We start from the raw sequence: 24,546 nt of genomic DNA on the forward strand, positions 1-24,546 counted from the left end.
GATGGAAAATGCCCATCTGTATCTGGAGAGAGAACTAAGGAGACTAAACACAGATTGAAGCATCCTATTTTTACTTTGGGGAGCGTACTTTTTCTTTCTAACTTTTTTTCCCTTTTGTTCTGATATGGAACTATTTTTTAAATGACTGTAGTTGTATAACGTATATCATCAGATTGCTCGCTGTCTTAGCAAGGGGGGACAGAAGGGAAATAATTTGTAACTTGTGGCACTTGCAGCACCAGGGGGCAGCCGCGTGAAGGCCGGAGTTTACGTGGTTTATAGAGCGCAGACAAAGGAGGCGGGCGCAGATCACCCATCCCCTACCCACACACACCCTTGCGGCGCTGGGCGGCGCGCCAGAAGCATGTGGAGGCCCAGGCTGGGAGAGCTGGCGCAGGCAGTAGTAGCGCGGAGGGCCTGTCGCGCCGAACTGCGTACCCTGCAGCTACTGGCGCTCAGGCCTAGGAAGGCTGGGCTCTGCAGCCTCCCGGCCCGCTTGGGTCCCCTGGTTCTGGAAGCAGGGGCTGGAACTGTGACTTCTTGGTCTCCGGGACAGTTGGTGAGTATGCACAACAGAGTGCACCGCGACTGCGGCCCTGTCTGCAGGATCAGGTGACGGGAAGGGCGGGGGCGGGGCCTGGGGAAATGGAAGGGGTGGGATCTAGGGAGTTGGAGGGGAAAACCTGGGGAATGGGAGGGCCTGGTCGAATGAGAAGGGTGGGGCTTGAGCATAGAGAGGTTGGGGGGGGGGGGGGGGGGGGGGGGGGGGGGGGGGGGGGGGGGGGGGGGAGAAACTGTGGAACAGGAGGGGCGGAGTTTCTTGAATGGCGGCGAGATCCAGAAAGTGTCTGGAGCATTATTTAGCTCTAAGCTGCCCTGAGTAGAGTAGTCTGAATACTCTCTCTCTGACACTTAGTGTCCTACGACCCCTGTCTTTCCGATAACTTCTAACGCTTCCCTCCATGTATCTCTGTAACTTTGCAGTACTTGTACCCCCATTTCTGGAGTTCTCTGTTTTCCTCCCTTTTGCCTCTTGGTGAGGCTTGAATTGTGTAGAATTGACTTTTTTTTATGTGTTTATGTTTGTTGAATTAATCTTGTGATGTAGTCAATATTTATATGGCGTTTTAAAGTTTGCGAAAGCTCTTACAAATTTATATTAATTATTATTATTTTATTAAATTATTTTATTAAATTATTATTAATTTACATTGTGCTTACTGTGTGCCAGATACTGTTCTAAGCGTTTTATATTACGTCCTTTGATCCTCACAAGGGATGGGGGGACGGGGACAGGGATGGTAAGATCCTATTGTAATCCACATTTTACAAATTAAGTGAGGCTAGTCTTTTGGACTTAAGATCTTGCATGCTTATCTTCTGGGTTTCTCTGGAATGTAAGCTCCTTGAGGGCAGGGGCATATTTTTTTTGCTTCAAAAAACCTGTTACATGTTCTATCTTTAATAAATTCTGGATAATTGATTGGTTGGGATTTAGCTTCCTCTTCTGTACAGAAGATTAAAATAGATCATCTGTAAAGCCAGTCCCTTTTTAGCTCTAATATTTCATGAGTATAAAATTCTTCATTGGGTGGTTATGAAATCATTAATTCAGCTTTTTTACTTCTGGCTGAATTAATCACAATTCTGTGATCATTTCCTCCTAGGTCTTATTTCACAAATCTTTAATCATTACAACTTTGAATACTCACTACACAACTTTTGGGAGTCCAATGAGCCATGGTAGGAATCCTGATTTTTTCTGTAAAGGGACTTCCCACAAATAAAAGTTGGTTTTTTGTTTGGTTGTTGGGTTTTTTTGTGGTAGGAACTTGCCATTTTATTTGTATAACTTACTTTTGAAGATATTCCCTCCATTGATACAGAGTAGGAGCTTTTGGGAAATTTAGAGCCCTAGAACATTATAGTGAACTTAGCAGATAAATGATTTGAATACAGACACACAATTAATATGTGCTTAAGTTAGGATTTAAATTCTTGTCTTTCTAAAACTAACCAGTGAACTGTCTTCTTTATTTAATATTATTATGGGGTTGGTAAACAACTTCCATGAGGCAGCTTGGTGGCTCAGTTCTTGAAATCAGGAAAACCTGACTTCAAATTTAACCTCAGATACTTATCAGTTGTCTGACTGTATGCAAGTCACTTAACCTGTTTGTCTTAATCCACTGAAGAGGGAAATGGCAAACCACTTCAGTATATTTGCCAAGAAAACCTCAAATGGGCTAATGAAGAGTTGGACAAGACTGAATGACTACACAACAGCAGTAGCAGCAGCAACAAAATAACTTCTCTACTGGAGACTGTTATGTATTTGCACTGCTGTCTTCCCCATATTCTGTATCTTTCCTTCCCATCCTCAATCTATCTTTTAGGAGAAAGGAAAGAAGGAAGGAAGGAAGGAAGGAAGGAAGGAAGGAAGGAAGGAAGGAAGGAAGGAAGGAAGGAAGGAAGGAAGGAAGGAAGGAAGGTCCCTCTTTTGAGTCATGAACTACTCTGACAATGTGGCAAACACTATGAAGCCCTTCACAGAATAATGTTTAAATGCACAAAATAAAATATATAGGATTACAAAAGAAACAATTTATATTGAAATGTAGGTATCAAAAAAAATTTTAAACAAGGTCACAGATCTAAGGCTAGGGACTTGAGAGAGACAAAATCTTAGGATCTTAGTAGAGAAGTCTCTAATACTCACAGAATGACATTAAAGATGGCTTATTGTTCTATGTAGTGTTTTGTAGTTTATAAAACATGCTTTTCAGAAAGTCTTTAGAGGAAGATAGTGCTAAGAGAGAGGTAAGTAATACATTCATAGAGCCATGGACTTTGGTGTGAGGAAGACCCCAAATAGAAATCCTGCTTCAAGACACTTAGTTATGTGACCTAATCTCAACTTCAGTTTCTTCATCTGTAAAATTGGAGATGATAATAGTATGCACAACATAGAGTTCTTGTGAGGATCAAGTGAGATAATTCATATAAAGACATTTGCAAACCTTACAGCACTATGTAAATACTATTTATTAATAATATCTATATTTCCAAATGAGGAAACATTTCCAATTAAGTGACTTGCCCAAGATAACCATATTTCTTGCTTTGTTTTTTATTTTTGTTTATCGTTGTTTTTCATTGACTAGTCATTTAATCTTTTCTTAAAGACTGACAGGATACTTGAAAGAACCTATAGCTCTCATCACTAATAATAAGTTTTCCCTTCTGTTGAGCTCTCTTTGAGTTTTACCCATTGGTCCTTTTTCTGCCCTTTGGGACCAAGGAGGCCAAATCTAATTCATTTTCCACATGAGCTAACTCTTTAAATATTTGAGAAAATGCTAAATTCTCTCTTGTTTTCCAGGCTAAACATCCCTAATTCTTCGGTCCATCCCCTCAACATTGTGATCCTCTTCTTCTAGATCCAGTCTAACTTGTTATATCTTCCTCAAAATGTCATGCTTTAGAACAGGAAGTTCCGTCTCCATGAAGCATTCTCTGATTCTCCCCCAACTGGAACTAATCTCTTCATCTTCTTAAATTGTTAACTGCTTGATGACTGTTTCACATTGCATCTTAAATTATAGAGGGATTTTTTTTTCAACATTATTAAAGTAATAGGGACTGGAGCTGTGATTTCAATAGTATAGAAAACTCCGAATAAGGAAATTCCTTCTTTCGATGCATGTTGTCAGTTTCTGTACAACTTCTTATCTTAGAGGATTGCAGAGGATTAAATGGTTTGCTCAGAGTCATGTATTATGAGTCAGAATTGGGACTTTCCCCTAAGTCTTCCCAGATCTGAAGTTACATCTTTATCCACGATGCCAGGCTGTCTCTTTCCTCTTAGTAATACTTGGTGATAAAAATAAGAATAAATTTTTCATACATTGTAACACTATCATCTTCATAAGTAGAATGACAGTAGTTTTATAATGGTGTTTGGTTTGACTCAAATATATAACAAAAAAAGGTAATAATTATTTATGTTATTCAGAGTTCTCAGTTCCAAGGTTTCAAAGGCCAGATTCCAAAGATCAAAAAGCAGAGTGTTCATCTGATGAATTTGAGGAAAACAGGAACATTGGGTGACAAAAAGTAAGTTGCATTACCAGTGTTTATCATTTGTCATTACTCACTGGTCACATATCATTACACAGGCATCATTGTGGTAGCACCACTATCATTAAGAATAAGATTCTTCACAAATCCCCTGGGATTCCAAGACTGAAATCATGAGTGAAAAAAAAATTGAACTTCAGACACAGAAGAGCAGTACTTTGGGGATTAAGTAAAGCCTAAGAAATAATCCCAAAATAAGTACATGTAGAACCTCAAAGAAAAAGAGGAATGGAAAAAATGAAGCAAGAAGTTTTTGTTTTTATTATTATTGTTTTAATAAAATTAGAACACCTATGGAAAAAAATTGGAAGGAGAGTAAAGTACATAGAACAAAGAAAGGTGGAAAAATGATCCAAGTAGTAGACACTCAGAAAAAATAAAATGGAACAATTAAAGCTCAATGATTCAATGAGACAACATGAAATATAAAAACGAAGTCTAAAGACTGAAAAATTAGAAGACTATATGAGGTATCTACTATCAAAAACAGCTGACCCTATAAGGAAAGATAATTTAAGAATCATTGGCTCTTTGTAATAAGGGATGATTCTCAGGGAGATGATGTAGGTAGGTAATATAAAGACTGTCTATCAATAAGAATTAATTTCTAAATCAGTACATAGTCCCCAAAAAAGTTTATTTATAATGAACTAAAATTTTATTGGTATATTTAAAATATAATCCTGGCCTGCCCTCTCCCTAGAAAGCCATCTCTCACAATAAAGAGAGAAAGAAAAAAAAGAATTCAAAGTAACGAATACAATGATGTCAGACACCAATAGATTCTCTTTTGCCTCCCAGCTAAGCAGTGAGGAAGGTTCATTTTCTCATCTTGAAGTACAAACTTTGGAGCATATGTGTATTTTATTTTCAAAGGTTTTCTATAAGAAAATGTTTTCATCTATATATTGGGGGGGGGTGTTTTGGGGGCAAACGTCAGTTTATTCTTGTTTTAAATCAAAATAAAGAAATGAACTCAATGTAAGATTAAATTGAAGACTGTCTTGAGTTGAGCTAAATATTAAAAATCTTTGTTTAAATAAAAGTCTAACAGAGTTAAGTTTATATATGATTATCACATTACATTAAACATTATTTCAACAAAATGTTAATTAAATTATAAAAATTTTAAAATAAAAAAGTAAAATGTGAAGTCTTGCAGAAAATAGTAAGTATACAAGGTCTTTGTAGATTGATTTTTTTCAATTCTTACAGAATGTTCCACACAAAACATGTTCCATAATAGTATTTAGCATTTACATAAGTATCAGAAGAATAAAATTTAATATTTTGCAATTATATTCATATATGTAATTATAATTTGGAGCTTATGGGAATAAACGTTATTCTTATAGTTATGGTAAGCACTTAATGAGCAAATCTAAAATAATATTCTGAATGGTATATTGAATTACCCTGGGAGTCCATAATGCATTTTCAGGGTTGCTGTTATTGAAAGAGATTTCACAGAACAAAAGTCATTAGGTTGGACTACCTGGCCCTGGAGGGTTTTTCCATTTCTGAGAAGCCTTATGTGTTATAAGTCAGGATAACTTAGCACCTTTGTTCAAAAGAAAATAATTATCTGAAGGCATTTGGCAAGATCACAGTGTGAGTGTCACTTAATTAAATGGTTTCTCAACAGCTTGTCAGTGATTTTCTGGGGGGAATCAAGTCCCCACCTCTTTACTGGTTGGTAAAATAAAGCTAAGAAGGAAGATCAATGTGTAACGATCTGTGAACAACTCCCTGGGCATCTCCTCCCTTCATTGGGTAGTCTTTTTTTTTTTAATTGACATCTATATATTATTTATTTAAAAAAAAGAAGTAACGTGGATTAGTACTAGTAGAGGAAATTTGTTTACTCATTAGAAATCCTTTACAGGTCTATACTTTTAAAAAAATTAAAAATTACATGTCTATGTATTTTTCCACGTACAAGTTGTTGCCCCATCCCTCAGCAGATTATAAACTCTTGAGAACAAGGATTGTCTTATTTTTGTCTTTTTATCCCAATACTTAATAAATGCCTATTTCTTTGAAAAAATTTTAAAAAAGAAAATGCTTTTATATACATTCAATAAACACTTGTGAATTAAGTGATCTGACCATATCATATGTTTGCCAGTTTACTTCCAATAGCCTCTTTTGGACTGTTAGTTTTAAGTTGAGCTGTGCAAATCCATTCTTTTAATATTTAGTTGTCCATTTGGAACTTGTGATTTTTAGTTCCTCTTAAGAAATAGGAAGATTTATAGAATTTCTAAAATCTCTCCTCCTTCTCCAGCTTCTAGTTATTTTGAGAATGAAAAATATTGTGCCAACATAAAGTCATAATCTTAAGAGTTTGAAGAAACCTCAGAGGATGTCTTATCCATCTCTTGCATGAATCCCCTCAAGCACATTCCATCTTAAAGAGTAATAATTTTGTCATAATCTTCTTGGTCTTCAAAACTGTTTCTAAAATCACAGAATTTCTGAATGGGAAGAAATTTCAGAGATTATCTAGTCTGGTCCTGTTATTGGGGAGAAGAAGAAAGTTGTTTTTGTTTTTGTTTTTTAACATTTTCTTATTGTTTTAAAAAATTATATTAATTTGATACTGAGTAAAATGATTTTTGCTAACTGTATGCTACTCTGTTTTCTAACATCTCCAGCTCACTAGATGAAACCACGTATGAAAAACTTGCTGAAGAAACACTGGACTCCTTAGCATATTTCTTTGAAGATCTTGGAGACAAGCCTTACACATCCAAGGAATATGATGTTTCATTCGGGGTATTTCTCTTCTTCTTTTAATTTTTCTGATCCATTGAAACAACAGTACATTGAAGGAAAGAAATCTCCCTCTTCAGTAAATAAGACATAAGATCATAGATTTTGAGCTGCAACATGTTCTGAGAGGTCATCCTAGTCCTACCTTCCCATTTTACAGATGAGTTAGAGAAAGATCAGATGACTTACCCAGGTCACACAGGAAGTAAGTACGGAACCAAATTTTGAACCCAAGCCCTCTGACTACTGATCCACAACTCTTTCCACCAACTTCCCACTTGTAAATCACTTTAAGGAAAGTAGCTCAGGAATCCTTTTATAAAACTAGCCCACGGTTGTAAAGAGACAATCATCTCCCGGAAAAAAAAGAATGAGAGGTCTTCTAAGAAGGTATCAGAGGCCTTCTCTGCATGGTAGAATTTGATGGTGTTCTTCTCATGTTATAACTAGGGAATTGTCAATAAGATAACAATCCTACTAAGCAATAGTACCAAAGTCAACAAGCCTTTATTTTTTGCTACATCCAAGAAATAAGACTCAAAGAAGTCTGCCTGTTAAAAATTAAGTTTGTACGTGTGAGCCAATCTAACAAACATTAAGTGCCTTTTGTGTACAAAGGAATCTAAAACAACAACAGTGTGCTCCATAGAAGCTTATATTTTAGTACGGTTTTCGACATAGATACAGATAAATGAATTCATAATTATTCGAGGAGAGAATGAGCCAAAAAAACTAGAGAGCCCAGGAAAGAATTCCTGGAGGAAATGACCTCAGAGGCTGCTCAGGCTTCTAAGAGACAGAGAAGAAAGCAAAAAGTATTCCAGGTATGTAGGACAGCCTCTTCCAAAGGCAAGAGATGGAATTTGGAAAATTTGGGAAAGTGTTCTTGATACCTATTGACTTTTAAAATGGTTGTTTAGAACTAACTCAGCGTTGTGCACAGAATATTTGGTCAGAATATGGGCAGAGTACCTGAAGGGAAATAATTTTAAATGAGTCTAGAAATACTTTCTCAACTTATGATTGATTAAGCAGCCTTTGGGAGTGCTTCCCAGATTAATGGTTTGAATTCTCTTGCTTGTTTTCAATCTTGCCCAATTTGTAAACTTTAATACTAAACTAACCTTAGAAATAAGAACTGGACTAGATGAGTGGAAAAGAATATTAATCTTATGTATTTGTGTATCAGTCTCTTTCTATGAAAGAGGGTGAACTTTAAAAAAAAAAAATTCATGAAGGATTTTTTTCATTAGTATAAAGTTAATACTAAAACTATTCTTAGCTCATAGGCAATACAAAAACAGGAGGCCGGGCCTGAGACACATAACATTAGCTGTGTGAACTTGGGCAAGTCACTTAACTCCAGTTACCTCAAAAAACAAAAAACAAAATAAAACAAAGCAAAAACAGGAGGCAGTTTACATCTGGCCTAAAACCTTAATTTCCTGACCCCTGATGTGAACTTCTGCCAATACATTCCCCAATCCCTCTATACCTTAATATAGCATCTTAGTCTAGAGCAATGGCAGAAAACACCAAGGAACCAACTTGACGATGAGTTGTTGGGTTGTTTTGTTTTGTTTTTTAATTAGCTAAGCTAATTCTTGAATAATATATCCAAGTGTGGCCAGAGCCCTAAGCAAAGTCTTTGGAACTTGATAGGACCCGACAGCAAGTGTTTACTGGCATTACCTTTAAGAATACAAGATCACCTTTATGCTACATTGAAACATTAGAGAAGGACTAAAAAAGTGAATTAAATCAAATACAGTTTGGCCAACACCCTTAGGAGCTTTGGAGAAAGGCAGCCAACAAATCACTTAAAAAACTAAAATTGATTTTCAAAAACTTTGATGTTACACTCTTGACCCTATACAACTTCCTGGTTCCTTGTGTCATAATTCAGATGTCCTCTCCTCTAAGAAGCCTTTCCTGATTTCCTACTTCTAGATGTAAGTGATCTCTCCCTCTTGGACTACCCTATTACTTTCTACCTTTCTATTATACGTGAGGCAGTTAGGTGATGTAGTGGATAGAGCCCTGAGCCTACAGTCAGAAAGACCAGAAATCAAATCTGATTCTACACACTTATTATGTGACCCTAGGCAAGTCACTTAACCCCTACCTATATAAAACTGGAGAAGGAAATGGCAATCCATTCCAGTATCTTTTCTAAGAAAACCCCACAGACAGTATCAAAAGTCAGATGTGACTTAACACTGACAATAATTGCACTTTCACACTCCACCTAGTATAGAAATTATTTCTGAATTAATTGTAGATCTAGGCTCTATTTGGTGTGGCAGCATCTGCTTCTTCATGGATAAGGAGTCAGCTTTAGAACTGGTAGTACCTGGATTCAAGGCACACCTCATACACATCTAACTATGTGACCCTGGCAAATCACTTAAACCCTTGGGCCTTCCAAGGAATTCTCTAATAGAGGAATGTCTAACCTTTTTTATGTCATGGATTCCCTTGGTAGTTTAGTGAATCGTGTAGACCATTTCTCAAAATGATATTTTTAATGCAGAAAATAAAATATGTAGAATTGCAAAAAAAAATACAGTATATTAGAATAGTTATCAAATACTAAGAAAAAAAATTCTATTCCAAGACTACAAGATGCATATTTGTAGAATGTGTTTTCTCTCTGGGATTTCCTACACTGATGAAATCACAGTTCTGAATCTAAAAAGGGGAATCCTTGTTGAATGACATGGAAACCTTCTATCTCAACTTCTCTTTATCTCCTAACTACTCAGTTCTCACTGCCTTACCTCATTTAATAACATTGTCTTAGACAATAAAGCCCTTGAGATCACAAACTGTCCCTTATCTAAAATTCCTATTTTAGCCATCACTTTTCATAGTTCTCTGCATAAAGCAGGTACTTTGCACTAAATTAAGATTCCTCAAATTGGATGAAGTTAGCCCCTTGTGTTTGAATGTTTAGTTAATAGTTATAACCAGTAGGTGTCATACTTAGAAAGGGATATTTTCTGGCTTCTGATCTTTTTAATTATTGTTTAGTACTAACTCCCCATTGAGCAAGAGAAAATCCCCTGTTAAGATTAATTTTTTTTGAGACCAGTTAATTAATATCACGAAGCAGACAGTTTGGTTTAAGCTCTGGAATTATTTATAAGGTTCTTTTTGAAGATCATCTCAGGTACATAAAAAACATTTAAAGAGTACCTTCCACTATTGTGTCTCTTCCTCCATCCCTACCCACAGGAACTATCTAGGATCTGTGGGGACAGAATGAATAACTGTAAAATGTCAGACATGGTTAACTCTGCCCCCAGGCTTCACAGCCTAACTAGGAAGACTGACCGGCATCCAAATATTTATATGATGACTTCACAGGAACACATTAAGTATTAAAGAAATAGAAATAGAATGCATATATCTTTTGTCAGGCATCTTTGAAGAAGAGGCTTAGGAAATAGATTTTATCAACATAGAGGAAACTGACTTAATAAAATAAAGCTGGAGGACCATTCTATATTATATTCTATATTTATATATTCTATCTATAACATAAATATATATGAGATCTCCCCATTAAGGTAAGCTTCTTGAGGGCAGGGATTATCTTTGCTTTTTCTTTGTGAACCCAGCACTTAGATGGTGCCTGGCACACAATAAGCCATTAAGAAATGTTCATTTTTTGATTGATAGAATTAGAAATATAAAACTGAAAGGGAATTAAGGGATCAGCTCCTCTAATTACATTTTACAGATAAGGAAATCAGGGCTCATGGAGAGTCTTGCTTAAAGTTACAAAGGTAGTAAGTGACAGAGCTGGTATATAAATGTGTGTCCACTGATTCTAAATTCAATGATCTTTTCATTGTACCACATTGCATCTATTGTGGCCTTTAAAAATTTTTTTTCTGAACTCCATGAACATCCTCCTCCCCCTTCCCCCCAAAAAAAGAACGCTTCCACATACAAGGTAGAACAGGAAATATTACTTATTTTGTGGTTTTATAAACCACAATTCTTTGTTATAGCTTGCTTTTTTTCAAAAGTATATAATAAATTTAATTTGTTACTTTCAAAGCAATCCTGCCTATCTGTTATCTTCTGAATTTCTTTCTGTTCTCTTTTGTGCATTTAAAAAAAATGCTTCAATGACCTGCTTTTTTTTCTTTTTCTTTTTTCTTTGTAGGCAATCAGGGTAAAGTAACTTGCCTAGGGTCACAGCTCTAAGTGTCGGAGGCCAGATTTTAATTCAGATCTTGCTAATTCCAGGGCTGATGCTCTATCAGCTGTGCCACCTAACTGCCTCCCCTCGTCCCCCTTTTTGAAACAACACTATCCCTAGTTCTCCTTTCCAGTGGAAGGGAGAAAGCAGAATCCTAGTAACAAATAGGCATAGTCAAGGAACACAAATCCTTTATGTAAGGTATTCTTCCACTAGTGGACTCACACTGGAAGCCTTTACTTATTTGTTTGTTTATTTATCATCTTTTTATTTTTCCATTGTAACAAATATGAATAGTCAAGCAAAATTAATTTCTCTATTGGTCGGATCCAAAAATATATGTCTCATTCTGCACCCCGAGTCTATCCCATTCTCATCAAGAGATGTGTAGAAGGCTTTATCATTGATCCTCTAGAATCTTGGTTGGTCACTTCACTTTTCAGAATTCTAAGTTTTTTGCCTTTACAATTTTGTTGTTAATTTATATAACTTGTTTTCCTGTCTTTACTTACCTCTGCATCAATTCATAAAAATCTTGGTTTCTCTGAAACCATCTCTTTGACCATTGATTATTATACAGTAGTATTCTATTACATTCACATACCATAATTTGTTTAGCCATGCCTCCTTCTCCCTTTTAGTTTCTAAGACTGCACTTAAAGACAACTAAGTAGCTATCAGAAAGAATGATATGGTGAAGAAAACCTGAGTTTCAGTTTGACCTCAGATACTTACAAATTCTATGACTTTAACCAAGTCACTTAACCTGCATTTGCCTCAATTTTCTCAGCTGTCTATTAATAAGACATTATTAACACATTATATATATAATACATATTATATAATATATAACACATATTAATAAGATGTGGGGATCAAATGGGATAATATTTGTATAGTGTTTAAAACAATCCCTGGCACAGAGTAGACATTATGAAATGCTAGCTGTGATGATGATGATGATGATAATGATAATGGTGGCAGTGATGATGATGACCACTCTGTATGTAGAGCCTTAATAATAATAATCTTTCCCTGAAGCTCACCTTCAGAACTTCATTATGATTTCTTAAAGTTAAAACAACAAATTAGAAGATTTGGAAGTTCTTACCTAAGCTTAAAAAGCTTTAGAACTGGGCCTAGGGACAGATCATCTAACAACCAACCTAATTAGATTTAGCTTCACCGCCCATTTATGCAACTCTTACTTTACTCAGAAGTTTAGATAAAATATACTTCCTTCCCTGTTGAAGCTTACAGCACTGGAGTAGAATGTGCCAAAACAGGTAATTCTTATACACAGTAAATACATTGAAAAAATGAAAAAAACAATGCTACATGAAGTCAGAGGGGAAGCTTAGTAGGGATGATCTTTTAGTAGAGTTTTAATAGACAAATGAACAGAAAAATGAAGAATACCTATGAAGGTATGAGTAACTTGCATCTATCTGCAAAGCCTTTACATGTAGTGATGTGTAGAAGATAAGATAGAATAGTTCTGTTTGGTTGATAAAATACATTGAGGAAAATGAATGAGATAAAGATAAAAAGATAGGACCAGGTTATAGAGGCCTTAAATGCCAAGAAAAGAAGTTTTAAATTTACTTGCTAGGTAGTTGAGAACCCTTGAACATTTTCGAGCGAAGAAATGACATGGCCAAATCTCTGGATAAAGAATATGAAAACAATATGAGTTGATTGTAGTGTGAAGTATTCATGATGACTCATTAGTAAGTTTTTACTAAGTTATGTAGGAATTATGGTTTGCCTTATTGAGGACCTATGAGATTCATCTTTTAAGTATTTAAATAAATGGGCTAATAATAAATTGAACATTGTAAATATTATAAATATTTAAAATAACTATTTTTATTGATGTCTTAGCCAGGTTGCCCTTGATCAAGCAGAGAATTATCTAGAATAACTTAGGCTGAAATTAAAATTGAGGCAGTTATCCAGTTAGATCAGGCAAAAATCCTTGAGCAGGTTAAAAATGATTATAGGCAGCTTCCAGTTTTGTACTAGATTATTTGATTTGAGTTGTTTCCTGTCCTCACACTGGGTCTTTTGATCAAAGGAGGCCATTTATCTATGCTAGTGCTTTTTCTTTAATTGATGTGAATAATTGAGTCTTGGCTGTGGCACTATAGAGCCAAAAATCCATGTACTGAAAACCCTTTTTTGTGCTTTGCTTAACTAAATTGTCCATGAGAGATTTTGCCAAATAACACTGACATATCCATAAAGAATATCACTAGACCATTGGACCTCTATTTTTCTTTTGATTTTTTTTTTTTGAAAGATGACCTAGACTCCTATAAGATTGGGGTAGTGAACGAACATATGCCTGTTGGTATGATCCTCTGTTCGCTAAGTTAGAAATCTAACTAAATAGATTGTCTATCTATTGTCTAAATATTATTGATGTATTCTTTGGAGTCTAGAGGATGTTTGTAGTTGTTTTTGTTTTTGTTTTGTCCCAGGCAATTACATGTGGACTATGCTGGCTCATGTGTGACTACTTCTACAAATTACTTATTTATAACAATAGTTTTTATTTCTGTGCCCACATAAACAGTTCTTCCAGTTGGCCCTCATGTTGGTTACTCTGCCTTGCAAGCAGTTCAAACATCAGAATGCTTTGGTGGACTAAGAATGTTCTTCATTTCCCTCCTTTTTGCTGCTTCTTTTAGAAGAGCTTCAAATTACAGACAGACATATAATGGGAAGAATTGTATTCATTCACCACAAACAGCAAGAAGTGTGTGAACTGTAATTGAGAGAGTTGGAAGCAAGGAGCATGTATCCATTACTTGGATTACCTGAGCTTTTCTAATATCAAGTGTCAAAAAATTTCCCTGACTCCTCCAACATGATAGTAATATCTGTTGATTGATGAAACACAAAATTATAAGACAGTTACCATAAAATCAATTATGTCTTTAAGTGAATTTTTATTAATCATGGCCCATAAGGTAGAAACCACAGTTCTGGTGATTTGTTTTCCTGATACAGTCACTGTCACAAATTATTACCTTTTCCCCAGATGTCCAGACCTGAAATCCATGGATATGGAAAGATTTTAACCTGTGATCTATTAAAATACTTTTTTTCAGAGGACTAGTGGGAAACTAATTGAACATCCTTTTCCCAAAAAAAAAAAAAAAATTGACTTTTTATTATACATGACTTTCATTTCTTAACATAGCATAGCAAAACTAACCAACACACACATCAACCAAGTTTCAGAGTTTATGCAATGTTCCATGTCCATCACGCACTTCTACAAAGAAGTACTTTTCTCATCTATTCTCTTGAACCAGTTAAGTACCCTTAGTTAAGACTATTTAACTCCTTTGATCATTATAATAGTAATGTTCAGTTTGATTTTTGGTTTTTTCAATTTATCATATTATAGAATTTTGTTTATTTGCTTGGTTCTGATTATTTTTATTCTGCATTAGTTCATCTTTTTCATGTTCCTTAGTTCTTACAGCATAATAATATTCCATTATATTCTATATACTACAAACAGCATAACAATACTACAATTTGTTTTAGCATCTACTTTGTTTCTAGTTCTTTGCCACCACAAAAAAAGTGTTGCTATAAATATTTTGGTGGAATTTGGGACCTTTTTTCTATCTTCAACCTCTTTATGTTATATGCCTAGCAGTGGGATCTCTAGTGCAAGGGCAAGAAATTATTTTTTAACAATATTTTTCCCCTTCAATATAGTCCTTCAAAATAGTAAAGCATCCTCATGTTTCCTGTTCTAAATTTAATGATGGCTTACCTCATACACACCCATTTAATAACATATTAGAATTATAATTGTGTTCAGTTTTAATTGTGACTATATAGTTATTATCAAATTATTAGTTGCATCTGAAAAACAAGCTGCTTGTGTTGCTTTTCCATATCTAATAATTGTACTATTATTGCTACTATCATTATTGTTATTTAGATAGTTTGTTTTCATACTTGCAAAAATTTTTATAAGAACTATTAATAACCAGTTAAGTTACTATGGATTTGGGAATTGACCTAAAAGAATAGGTTATATCCACATCAATATTATAAAAATGCTTTCTTTAGGCCATAATTGATGTATAGTGAAGGAGACCCAGAAAAATCTTTCATTGCCAATCTAAGAAGAATTTTATTTTTCTAATCTATTTCTCCCATATCCTGTACCTCCTGAGCACTGGCCCATGAGTCAGGAGGATCTGAGTTCAAATCTAGCCTCAGACACTTAACATTTAGCTGTGTGACTCTGGCCAAGTCACTTAAACCCAACCCTAATTGATTTGTGCAAAAAAAAAAAAAAAAAAATTTAAAGAGGCACAAAAGATGTGGAAATAAAAGATCCTATTATTGAAAGGGTGTTTTACATTTTACAGTTATTTGGATTAATTTTAATTTATTTGGAGTGCAAAGGTGAGTGAACAAGTCCGTTTCCACATGTGACTTGAAGCATGAAAGAAATGTCATCTAACCATTAAAAAAAAAAAAAAGTTTTCTGGTAACGTGAAAAGATCTGAGATTGGAGCAAATTCAAGGGGGTCCCTGGAGCTTCAGAAGTCTTTACCGTCATCCTCCCACACCAAACAAAGTAAATGGTTAAGTGAGTCTGGTCTGTTTTTCACAAAGGAAATTTGTGAGTAGATTTATATGATGAATTTTATATGTCTCATTTTATTGTTTGTTTATATTATGCATTTTGAGTCTCTGTGGATATTGAGATTTAAGAACACTAGTATGAGTATAATACTAGGTAAATTTTCCACATCTGTAAAAGTAAGGATCATCATAGCTACCCTAACTTGCCTTTATACAGAGTTCTTAGCAAGGATCAAATGAGATTAAGATAAAAGTGCTTTGAAATTTGTGAGATATTATTTCTAAATCCTAAATCAAGATTGTTGTGATATCTTTTGTTTTCAAATATGATTGCAGAGTATTGAGAATATGGGAAATTCAAAACAATTATGACATGATGCCAATTTTCAATTCCTCCCTTCCCCAAACATTAGAGTGGTGTTCTAACAGTAAAGCTGGGTGGAGACCTGGGAACCTATGTGATCAACAAACAGACCCCCAACAGGCAGATCTGGTTGTCTTCTCCATCCAGGTATGTAAATTATCTTGTTCTGGAAAAATTTACATAGGGACAAATTGAACTGCGATAGGCCTTAATATTTTCCTGTGTTGTCCTTTCGGATTCCCTTTTCTTCCCTTCGCTGTCCCATATTAGTAACCAGCTGTAAAAGTGAATTTTCTTGTATGTTTATATACTTTATCTCTTGTACTAAGCAGGAAAATTTACCCTGATCATACAATCACATTTTCCTTGCTGATAATTTGGTTTTTGTAAATAGACATGGGGGTACTTAACTAAAAAAAAAAAAAAATGGTGCCTTTTAAGAACTAAGATAGGCAGTCTTCATCATCTCTAAATTAATGGCATGTCTATGTCAAAGTCTTGTTTCATTCACACTGTATAATTTTTTTATTTTTATATCTTTTATTTCCACATTATCTTTATGTCCAAGTTTATCCTTCTTTCCTATCCATCAAATCAGTCCTTGTAATGAACATTAGAGAAGAGAAGGAGAAAAAAGCAGTACATCCAAACCAACCACTATCACATCAGCAGTCTGAAGATATTGGTAAAGGATTCCCTGATCACACATACCTTCCAGTTTCTGCAAAGTAGAAAGGAGTATTTTTTTTCTCTCTGTCAAGGGCAAGGTTAATCATTAAAATTACATAGCTTTTAATTTCAGGGTTTTTCCCTATACATAATACAATTTTGGTACCAAAACAAGTTATACTTTGACCATTGGATTTGTTTTGCAATTCTCTTTTGGCTGCTTCAAATCTAGAAACCAAAAGTTAGCAGATTTCTATTTGTAGTATAGGGCAGTGAGTTTGACTAAAATGCACAAGAGTTTTAAAAGGCTAGGCACAAATTTTCCAGATTACTGAGTACATGCCTAGATTATCTATAGATGCACATTTAGTGGGGAAAAATAAAATAGGAGGAAAGTATATGTTTCAGTGGTGCTATATTTTTACTGTTCTAGTGTTTACATTAATTTTTAGATATTTAGCAGGGGGGTAATTTATGAATGATCTCTTCATCACTTTTGATTATAAGTGAATTAAATAGCAGTCAGATATTAGTACTCCCACTTCCTTCAGGCCCATAAATGATGTCTCATATTCATATTATCCCTGGTGATTGCCTAGATTTTAACATTGCATTTGGATGAAAAATCTGTAGAATCTGTTTATCTGTATTTTTTCTGACTGACAATATAAATAGATAACAAGCTGGTCTTAGCCTTAAAGAGGAGCAGAACAAACAGGGTAATAAAATTACTTAGCTCCTTTAATATTTCCAGACTTCTCCTAAAAACTAAAATCCATCTTTTTTAATTCCAGTATTCTTCTGACTTTTTCAAAAGACTTTGAGATATACCCTATATGGGAGTTATCCAGACAACTAGCATTTTTCTAGCACCTTGAAGTATGCAAAGTACTTTACCTTTGTTATCTCATTTGAGCTTCACAGTAACCCTATTTTGTAGGTGCTAATATTATCTCTGTTTCACAGATGAGTAAAATGAAGCACTAAGAGATATCTTGCTGAAGGCCACACAACTAGTAAGTGACTGAGGCAAGATTCAAACTCATCACCCTGGCTCCATACTGGCTCCTTTCACTAACCACCCAACTCCCTGTTTGTAGTCAATAAGGAACCTTTAAAGAGAACAGAATTAACGGATATCACCTCAGAAATATGTTCTCACGGTTCTAGTGAAGCAGGGGATGGAAGTTTGATTCTCAGGCGAATCAAATAGTTTCATCTCAGTCCATGGCTATGACTCTCATTCCTTACCCATGACCAGCTGTCCTACAAATTCATGCTGTTGTTTACAGTAAGAACTGAGGGAGAAAAATATGATTGGATCACTGCAAATTCATCCTCACTGCCCACTTGGACTAGCAAAAATGTATGTGTCTGTGGCTTAATCTCCATTTGTAGAAGATAATAGTAGTAGTCATAGCAACTACCAAAAAAAATACAGCTATGTGTAAAAACTGAAAAAGGCCAAGCAAGCTCATGTTTTATTTGGATGCACATGACAATAACATGATGCTATATCAGTCTTGCTCAGAAGTATATTTCAGTGAGTAATAAATTTGTGGAAAGCCCAAGTAGCATTTTTCATCTGCAATATATGCCAAAACATTTTTAAAGAAACTTCCGATAGTCCACACAAGGGAAGTTACAAATACTATTTCTTTTCTTTTAAAAATATGTTTTTCTATTTTTCCCTCTTTAGTCAAAATATATCTCTCAGAGTATTTGATTTGGTTAAAAACCTTTCCAGGTGCTTCCTCTGATATTGGCTGATTTACCTATGGAAACACAATAATCTTTTGTAGCCACATTATCTCTGCTGACCAGGTCCTCTATGTGATATGCTAGAGAATGAACAGAAAGAAAGAAAGGAAAAAGTTGTGCAAACATCAATGTTTGAAAGGCATTGCCTTTGGAAATATTCCAATCAAAGTGAAAATGGTTGAATATTAATTACCATTTGCTTAGTCTTTATGTAGTACTGATAGTATTTTTAAAAAGAAAGAAAAATGTCTAAAAACTGTCTTGTTGAACAAGTTATACCCATAAATGAATTATTATCATTTTTCATGCAAACATGAAGGAAGGTTTGCCATCTATATTCTTTATGAAAAAGCTATAAGAAACAAAGAAAGGATAGCATTATGATCTGGAAACTAATTGGGATACATAAGAAGATACCTAAAGATTTTCCAAAAGCATGAACAATTATGGCTAACCTAAAAGAAGAATTCAAATTCAAGAAATAGTGCACATAACTTATTGTTATAAACAGATGAGGACCTAAAGGCATAGAGGCAACAAACAAAAAAGCAAACCAAAAAAAAATTTACATGGGACCTGGGATTTATCTTCACCAACATAGACGAAAAATTCAGTTTTGACTTACAGATTGAAAGTTACCCAGGCCACTAAGAAGTTAAGAAACTTGCCTGTGGTCCTTCAGCTGGCATGAATAAGAGGCAGTACTTGAACCTAATTGTTACTGACACTGTTACCCAAGCCAGATAGGAAGTTAAGGTAATAACAACTTGTTTTCCAAAAAGGGGCAGCAGAATAAGATAGCATGAAGAAGAAAAGAAGTTTCTAAATTAGGAAAACAACTCCTCAAAAGAAGATATTTGCCTCATAAATTATCTCTTATTCCAAAATAACTTATTCCTTAAATTATTCCTAAAGAGAGTGGGGGACAGATCCTTGAGAATTAATGGAACTGTGTAACAGAAAAGGGGATAGAAATACAATAGAACTCCTTTACAATTCCATTTGTTAGGGAGAAGGGAAATATTTATATTATAGGATGAGAGTATGAACAGCAGACTTTATATGGAGTTGTTTTTTAAGTGACATGCTTTGACTTTACTAACATGGGTCTGCTAGTTTGAAGACTAGCCTAACTAACTTTGGAGAAGCACATTACCAAGTTGGCCAAAGGGTGATTAGTTTTTGTGGCCGTAACAATACCCAAAGACTGTTGAACAGCAAGTATATCCGAGACCTGTTTTCATTTATGTTGTAGTCATCTATATTTTCTTCTTGTTTGCTTTGTATATATTGTCCTAAGTTTTTCCATGTTCATCATACTCATCCATTTCTTATAGTACATTCATATTTTATTATATTCATGTATCACAGTTTGTTAACATTCTCTAATTGCTGGGCTTTTATTTTGTTTCTAATTATTTGCTATTACAAAAAGGACTACTGTAAATATCTTTTGTGACTTTCTTATTCATTTCCTTGAGGTATATGCAGAAGGATCTCTGGGCCAAAAAAGTAAAATCATCTTAGTTACTTTCTCAGCATAATTCCAACCTGATCCTCCAGAATAGTTAGTTCCTTTGTTCTTTTAAAATACGCATGCCACAACCCTTAAGGCAGAGACAAGTATAGCTCAATGGATAGAGAATTTCATAATTTTTGATGATCACTGGGGATGAAGAAGAGTATGGCACTACATACATCTCCCAGGGTTGTTGTACAGAGTGAGATAATATTTGTAAAATGCTTAATATATTAAGTATTATGCCTAGCACATAGTAGGTGCTTAATAAATGTTTGTTCCCTTCCCACTTAACCACTGCTTGCCTCAGTTTCTTCATAAGTAAAATGTTGCTAATACTAGCACCTTCATCCCAGGATTCTTGTGATGATAATTAAGATATTTGTAAAGGACCTAAGTACTGAGTAAATACCTAAATAAGTAAGTACTGGTACTAAGTACTAAGTAAGTACCTAAAGTACTATATGAAAGCTAACTATTATTGTTATTATTAATTATATTGCATAAGAAAGTTTGGGTAGTATTTCATGGAGCCATATTCTTCTTTCCCAATGATCACTTAAGGATTAATAATGTCCATAGAATCATTGTTTTAAATAGACAATAAAGAGAAGTTTCACTGAGAATTCTAAATGGCTTATGTGGACAAAATGAGGCTGATTCATTGACTTAATTCATCAGAGAACCAAATTCCTGCGTTCAGAGATAACCTTAACTGAGGACAAAGGAGAGGAGCCTAATTAAAAAGTACTCACAGATCACAAGTAAACAAAATAGGATCCTCTTGGTCATAGATTCATGACTTTAAAAGTGAAAAGAGACCTTAGAAGTCATTTAATTCAGTTTCCTCTTTTTGAAGATGAGGAAAGTAATATTCCTTCTCAGGGCTTCCCACTTTTTAAAAAATTAATTGTTTGTGTGTGTGTGTGTGTGTGTGTGTGTGTGTGTGTAGTGTAGTGTAGTGTAAGGTATGTGTGGCAGTTGGAGTTAAGTGATTTGCCCAGGGTCACACAGTTAGGAAGTTAAGTGTCTGAAGTCAGATTTAATCAGGTCCTCCTGACTTACAGACTGATGCTATATCTACTATGTCATCTAGTGTCCCCCAAATTTCTTTTTTTTTAATTGTAGTAAATTTATTTTTAATACAAGTTGCTTTATGAATCATGTTGGGAGAGAAAAATCAGAGCAAAAGGGAAAAACCATTGGAGAGATTTAAAAAAAAAAAAAATCAATATAGCATGTGTCAGTCCCCCCCCCCCCCCCCCATTTCTTTTTAAAAGAAAAAATCCCCTTTGTTCTAAACTGGGAGAGTTTTCATTCACTAGACGATTTTTTAATTCTTATCTTTTGTTTTTATATTGCCTAAATTTCTTTCTACATTATCTTCTTCCAGAGAGAAAAAAATTTTTTAAGAAAAAGAGAAAAAATTAAGCAAAATCAATCAGCCATTTAAAAAAAAATCTATATTTAATGGTTCCATAACCATGGACCACTACCCTCTTATCACCACCACCTCTTTTACAGAGCAATGAGGAGAGAATTGTTCCTTATTATTTCTTCTTTGGGACAAAATAAGTTTTTTAAGGGGTTGTAATTTTACAGCATCCATTTTTAACGGTTTTGTGGTGGCTGTTCTTTCCATTTGATTTTGTAGTCATTACATATACTGATTTCATGGCTCTTCTTACTTTATTCTGCTGCTCAGTTCACAATAGCTTTCTGCTGCTTCTCTGATTTCATTGTTTTTTACAGCATAATAATCATGTTATATTTGTTTAACCATTCTTCAGTCAAAGGGGGCAAGGAACTACTGATTTTATTTCACCTTACCCTCCAAAAAAAATCATGTGGGACCCAGTGCCATAAATAAGTGAAGATGATTAAACACTACAGTATCACTACCCACAAGCTAAGGAGCCATATTCTAATGGAAGGGAGATGAATTGGAAATTTGGCTCTGGGTGAGAGAGCCAAGTAATTTCCTGTGTATGTTGATATTTAATAGTGGTCACTGTGGCAATAGGAAGGGTTATTTTCCATCTCTTCTTTTTTCTTTTATTTGATGTATGTGTAGCTGTTTTTGAGGCCTTAGTAAAGTCCATTTACTCCACCATCTTGCTAGAATTTCTCAGCAAACTAGGGTACAATGAATTACTATCATTAAGAAGAAAATTCAGCACAGCTTGTAAGGATTCTTTTCCTTTAAGTCTTAAATCATTTTGTTCATGCCCAATATTCATGGCAACAACTAATGAAATATCATCCCTAAAATAGTAGTCCTCATAAGTGAATCTAAATGTCATCTTTTGCTGCAGATTTTTTGTTTGTGACAAAAGAAGATACATAAAGTAATTGGAGCAAATAATCCTAACTCCAGTCATCAGCTCAGAGCTGCAGAAAAGGCAATGTCCCCACAGTTTATAATTAGTTTGGTTTATCCTTATTTACAAGTGCCTACATATATTGTTCTTACTGTGAAGAATATTCATTGGGATGTTAAGTTGAATTCTCTCTTTTTTTTCCCTTACTGACCTTACAGGTTCTCTTCTCACACTCAGGAAACTCCTCAGTTGCTATGTCTCATATACTATCCAGTTCCCAGAGCAAGATAGTAAATGAGAGGTTGACTGCCTTTGACTGTTTTTTTTTTTTTTTTTTTTTTAAATTATCACTTTTCTTTTTGGCTGAGGCAATTGGGGTTAAGTGACTTGCCCAGGATCACACAGCTAGGAAGTGTTAAGTGTCTGAGGCCAAATTTGAACTCATTTTCTCTTGATTTCAGAGCTGGTGTTGTATCCATTGCACAACCTAGCTGCCTCTAGCCTCTGACTGTTTTAATCTTCTTTCTTTTTTTTCTTTCAAGGGAAAAAGCCAGAAACACTCATTCTGGTAGCAGTTTTACTTATTATATGAACTTTCTGTAGGATATGGGCTAATCTTACTCACTGTGTATGATAATATTAAAGTAAAGCAAGAGGCTCTCTGGTGTAATAAAGAGACAACTGGAAGATCATGGTTCAAATCCAGATTTTTCCCTTTTACTGTCTTTGTGACTTTGACATCTCACATCATCACTTTAGACCTTAGTTTCTTCATTTATAAACTATCAGGGTTAGGAGTAGAGGAGTTTCAACTATATGGCTTCTGAGATCTCAGCTCTAAAGCTGAACAAATACAGTGTTTTATTTTCTTTCTTCCCCCACTTCTGTTTGGAAAGTTAAGTGAGTAATATCTTTATTCTCCCTTCTTTTCTTTTCTGATCTAAAGAGAAACTCTCACCCAGGTATCTCAGCATAATTCATACATCACAAGTTAATATTTCCATTTAATTTAGGAAAAGGACCATTTTTAATTTGCCTTCCAAAGGGCCAGCCTCTGTCAGAAAGACCTGAGTTCAAGTCATACTTCTGACGCTTTGCCTCACAACAACTTTGGAAAGTAGTTGCTAGTTTTATCCCCTTTTTAAAATTGAAGAAACTGGGGCAAACAGAAGTTAAATCACTAGACCAGGGTCACTTACCTAGTAAGTATCTTAGGTTATATTTGAACTCAGGTTTTCCTAACTCCAGGTCCAGCACTCTCTCCACTCTATCATCTAGTTGCCTGATATTAAAATATATTGCTGGTATAACCCTAGGCAAATTACTATATAAAATTAAAACAATTTACAAAGAATCTGCTAGTCTTCATTGATTAAAGGGATTCACTCTACCTACTTTCAACACTGCTGAAATTACAGTTCCAAATTATAACCAAAATTTACTAAACACCTACTGTGTCTGGACATTGTATATATCTTCCAATTCCAAGCATTTTCACTGGCTCTCCCCAACATCTGAAATGCTTTCACTCCTTGTATTTAACTTTTGGCTTCCAACTTTCAATGAAAACCATACCTTCTTGAAAGAAGCCTTTCTCTAGTTTCCTTGAAAGCCTCTCCACAAAATAATCTTAGATTACCTAGCTTTCTCTTTTATGTAGCTAGTTCTTGTCATGCTCCATCCGCCCACTAGAATATAAGCTTTTTGAGGAGAAAAATGGTATTTTTGCTTTTCTCTGTATCCCCAGTGTTTAGCACAGTTCCTGGAACATACTAAGTTCTTAATAAATGTTCATTGATTGCTTGACATGGGACAAAAGGTCCCATGTATTTCTAGATATCTGTAGGGACAGTTACCTTATAACAAAGCATCATCATATTTCTGATTACTTTGGGAAGCATTTCTGGGCATCTCTCTAAATGGTAATTCTTGCTTCTTACTTTCTACATGAAATGTATCATATAATTGTTTTGTCTTCTAGTGGTCCCAAACGCTATGACTGGACAGGGAAGAATTGGGTGTATGCTCATGATGGAATGTCCCTCCACGAACTGCTGGAAATGGAGTTTTCTAAAGCCTTGAAAACTCAATTAGACATGTCTTCCCTGGTCTATTCTGGAAAAGACACTTGACAAAAATCTAATTTTTAAAGATGTTGAAA

The 24,546-nt window shown here is 34.8% G+C and overlaps 1 protein-coding gene across 1 annotated transcript; it reads left to right on the top strand.

Moving 5' to 3' along the window:
* The first annotated feature begins 292 nt into the window (after positions 1 to 292).
* On the top strand, positions 293 to 24,546 carry FXN (frataxin). Its single transcript, XM_012542918.3, has 5 exons — positions 293 to 559; positions 4,016 to 4,116; positions 6,798 to 6,918; positions 16,165 to 16,262; positions 24,367 to 24,546. The coding sequence occupies exons 1-5, from the start codon at positions 365 to 367 to the stop codon at positions 24,515 to 24,517; spliced, it is 666 nt and encodes a 221-aa protein (XP_012398372.1). The 5' UTR covers positions 293 to 364; the 3' UTR covers positions 24,518 to 24,546.

Source organism: Sarcophilus harrisii, chromosome 1, assembly GCF_902635505.1.
Source record: "Sarcophilus harrisii chromosome 1, mSarHar1.11, whole genome shotgun sequence".
NCBI classification, from domain to species: Eukaryota; Metazoa; Chordata; class Mammalia; order Dasyuromorphia; family Dasyuridae; genus Sarcophilus; species Sarcophilus harrisii.

Coding starts and splice junctions, on each gene's coding strand:
- FXN (XM_012542918.3), top strand. CDS start 365: ATGTGGAGGCCCAGGCTGGGAGAGCTGGCGCAGGCAGTAGTAGCGCGG. Junction 4,117..6,797: donor GGAACATTGGGTGACAAAAA/GTAAGTTGCATT, acceptor TAACATCTCCAG/CTCACTAGATGAAACCACGT. Junction 6,919..16,164: donor AATATGATGTTTCATTCGGG/GTATTTCTCTTC, acceptor CCCAAACATTAG/AGTGGTGTTCTAACAGTAAA.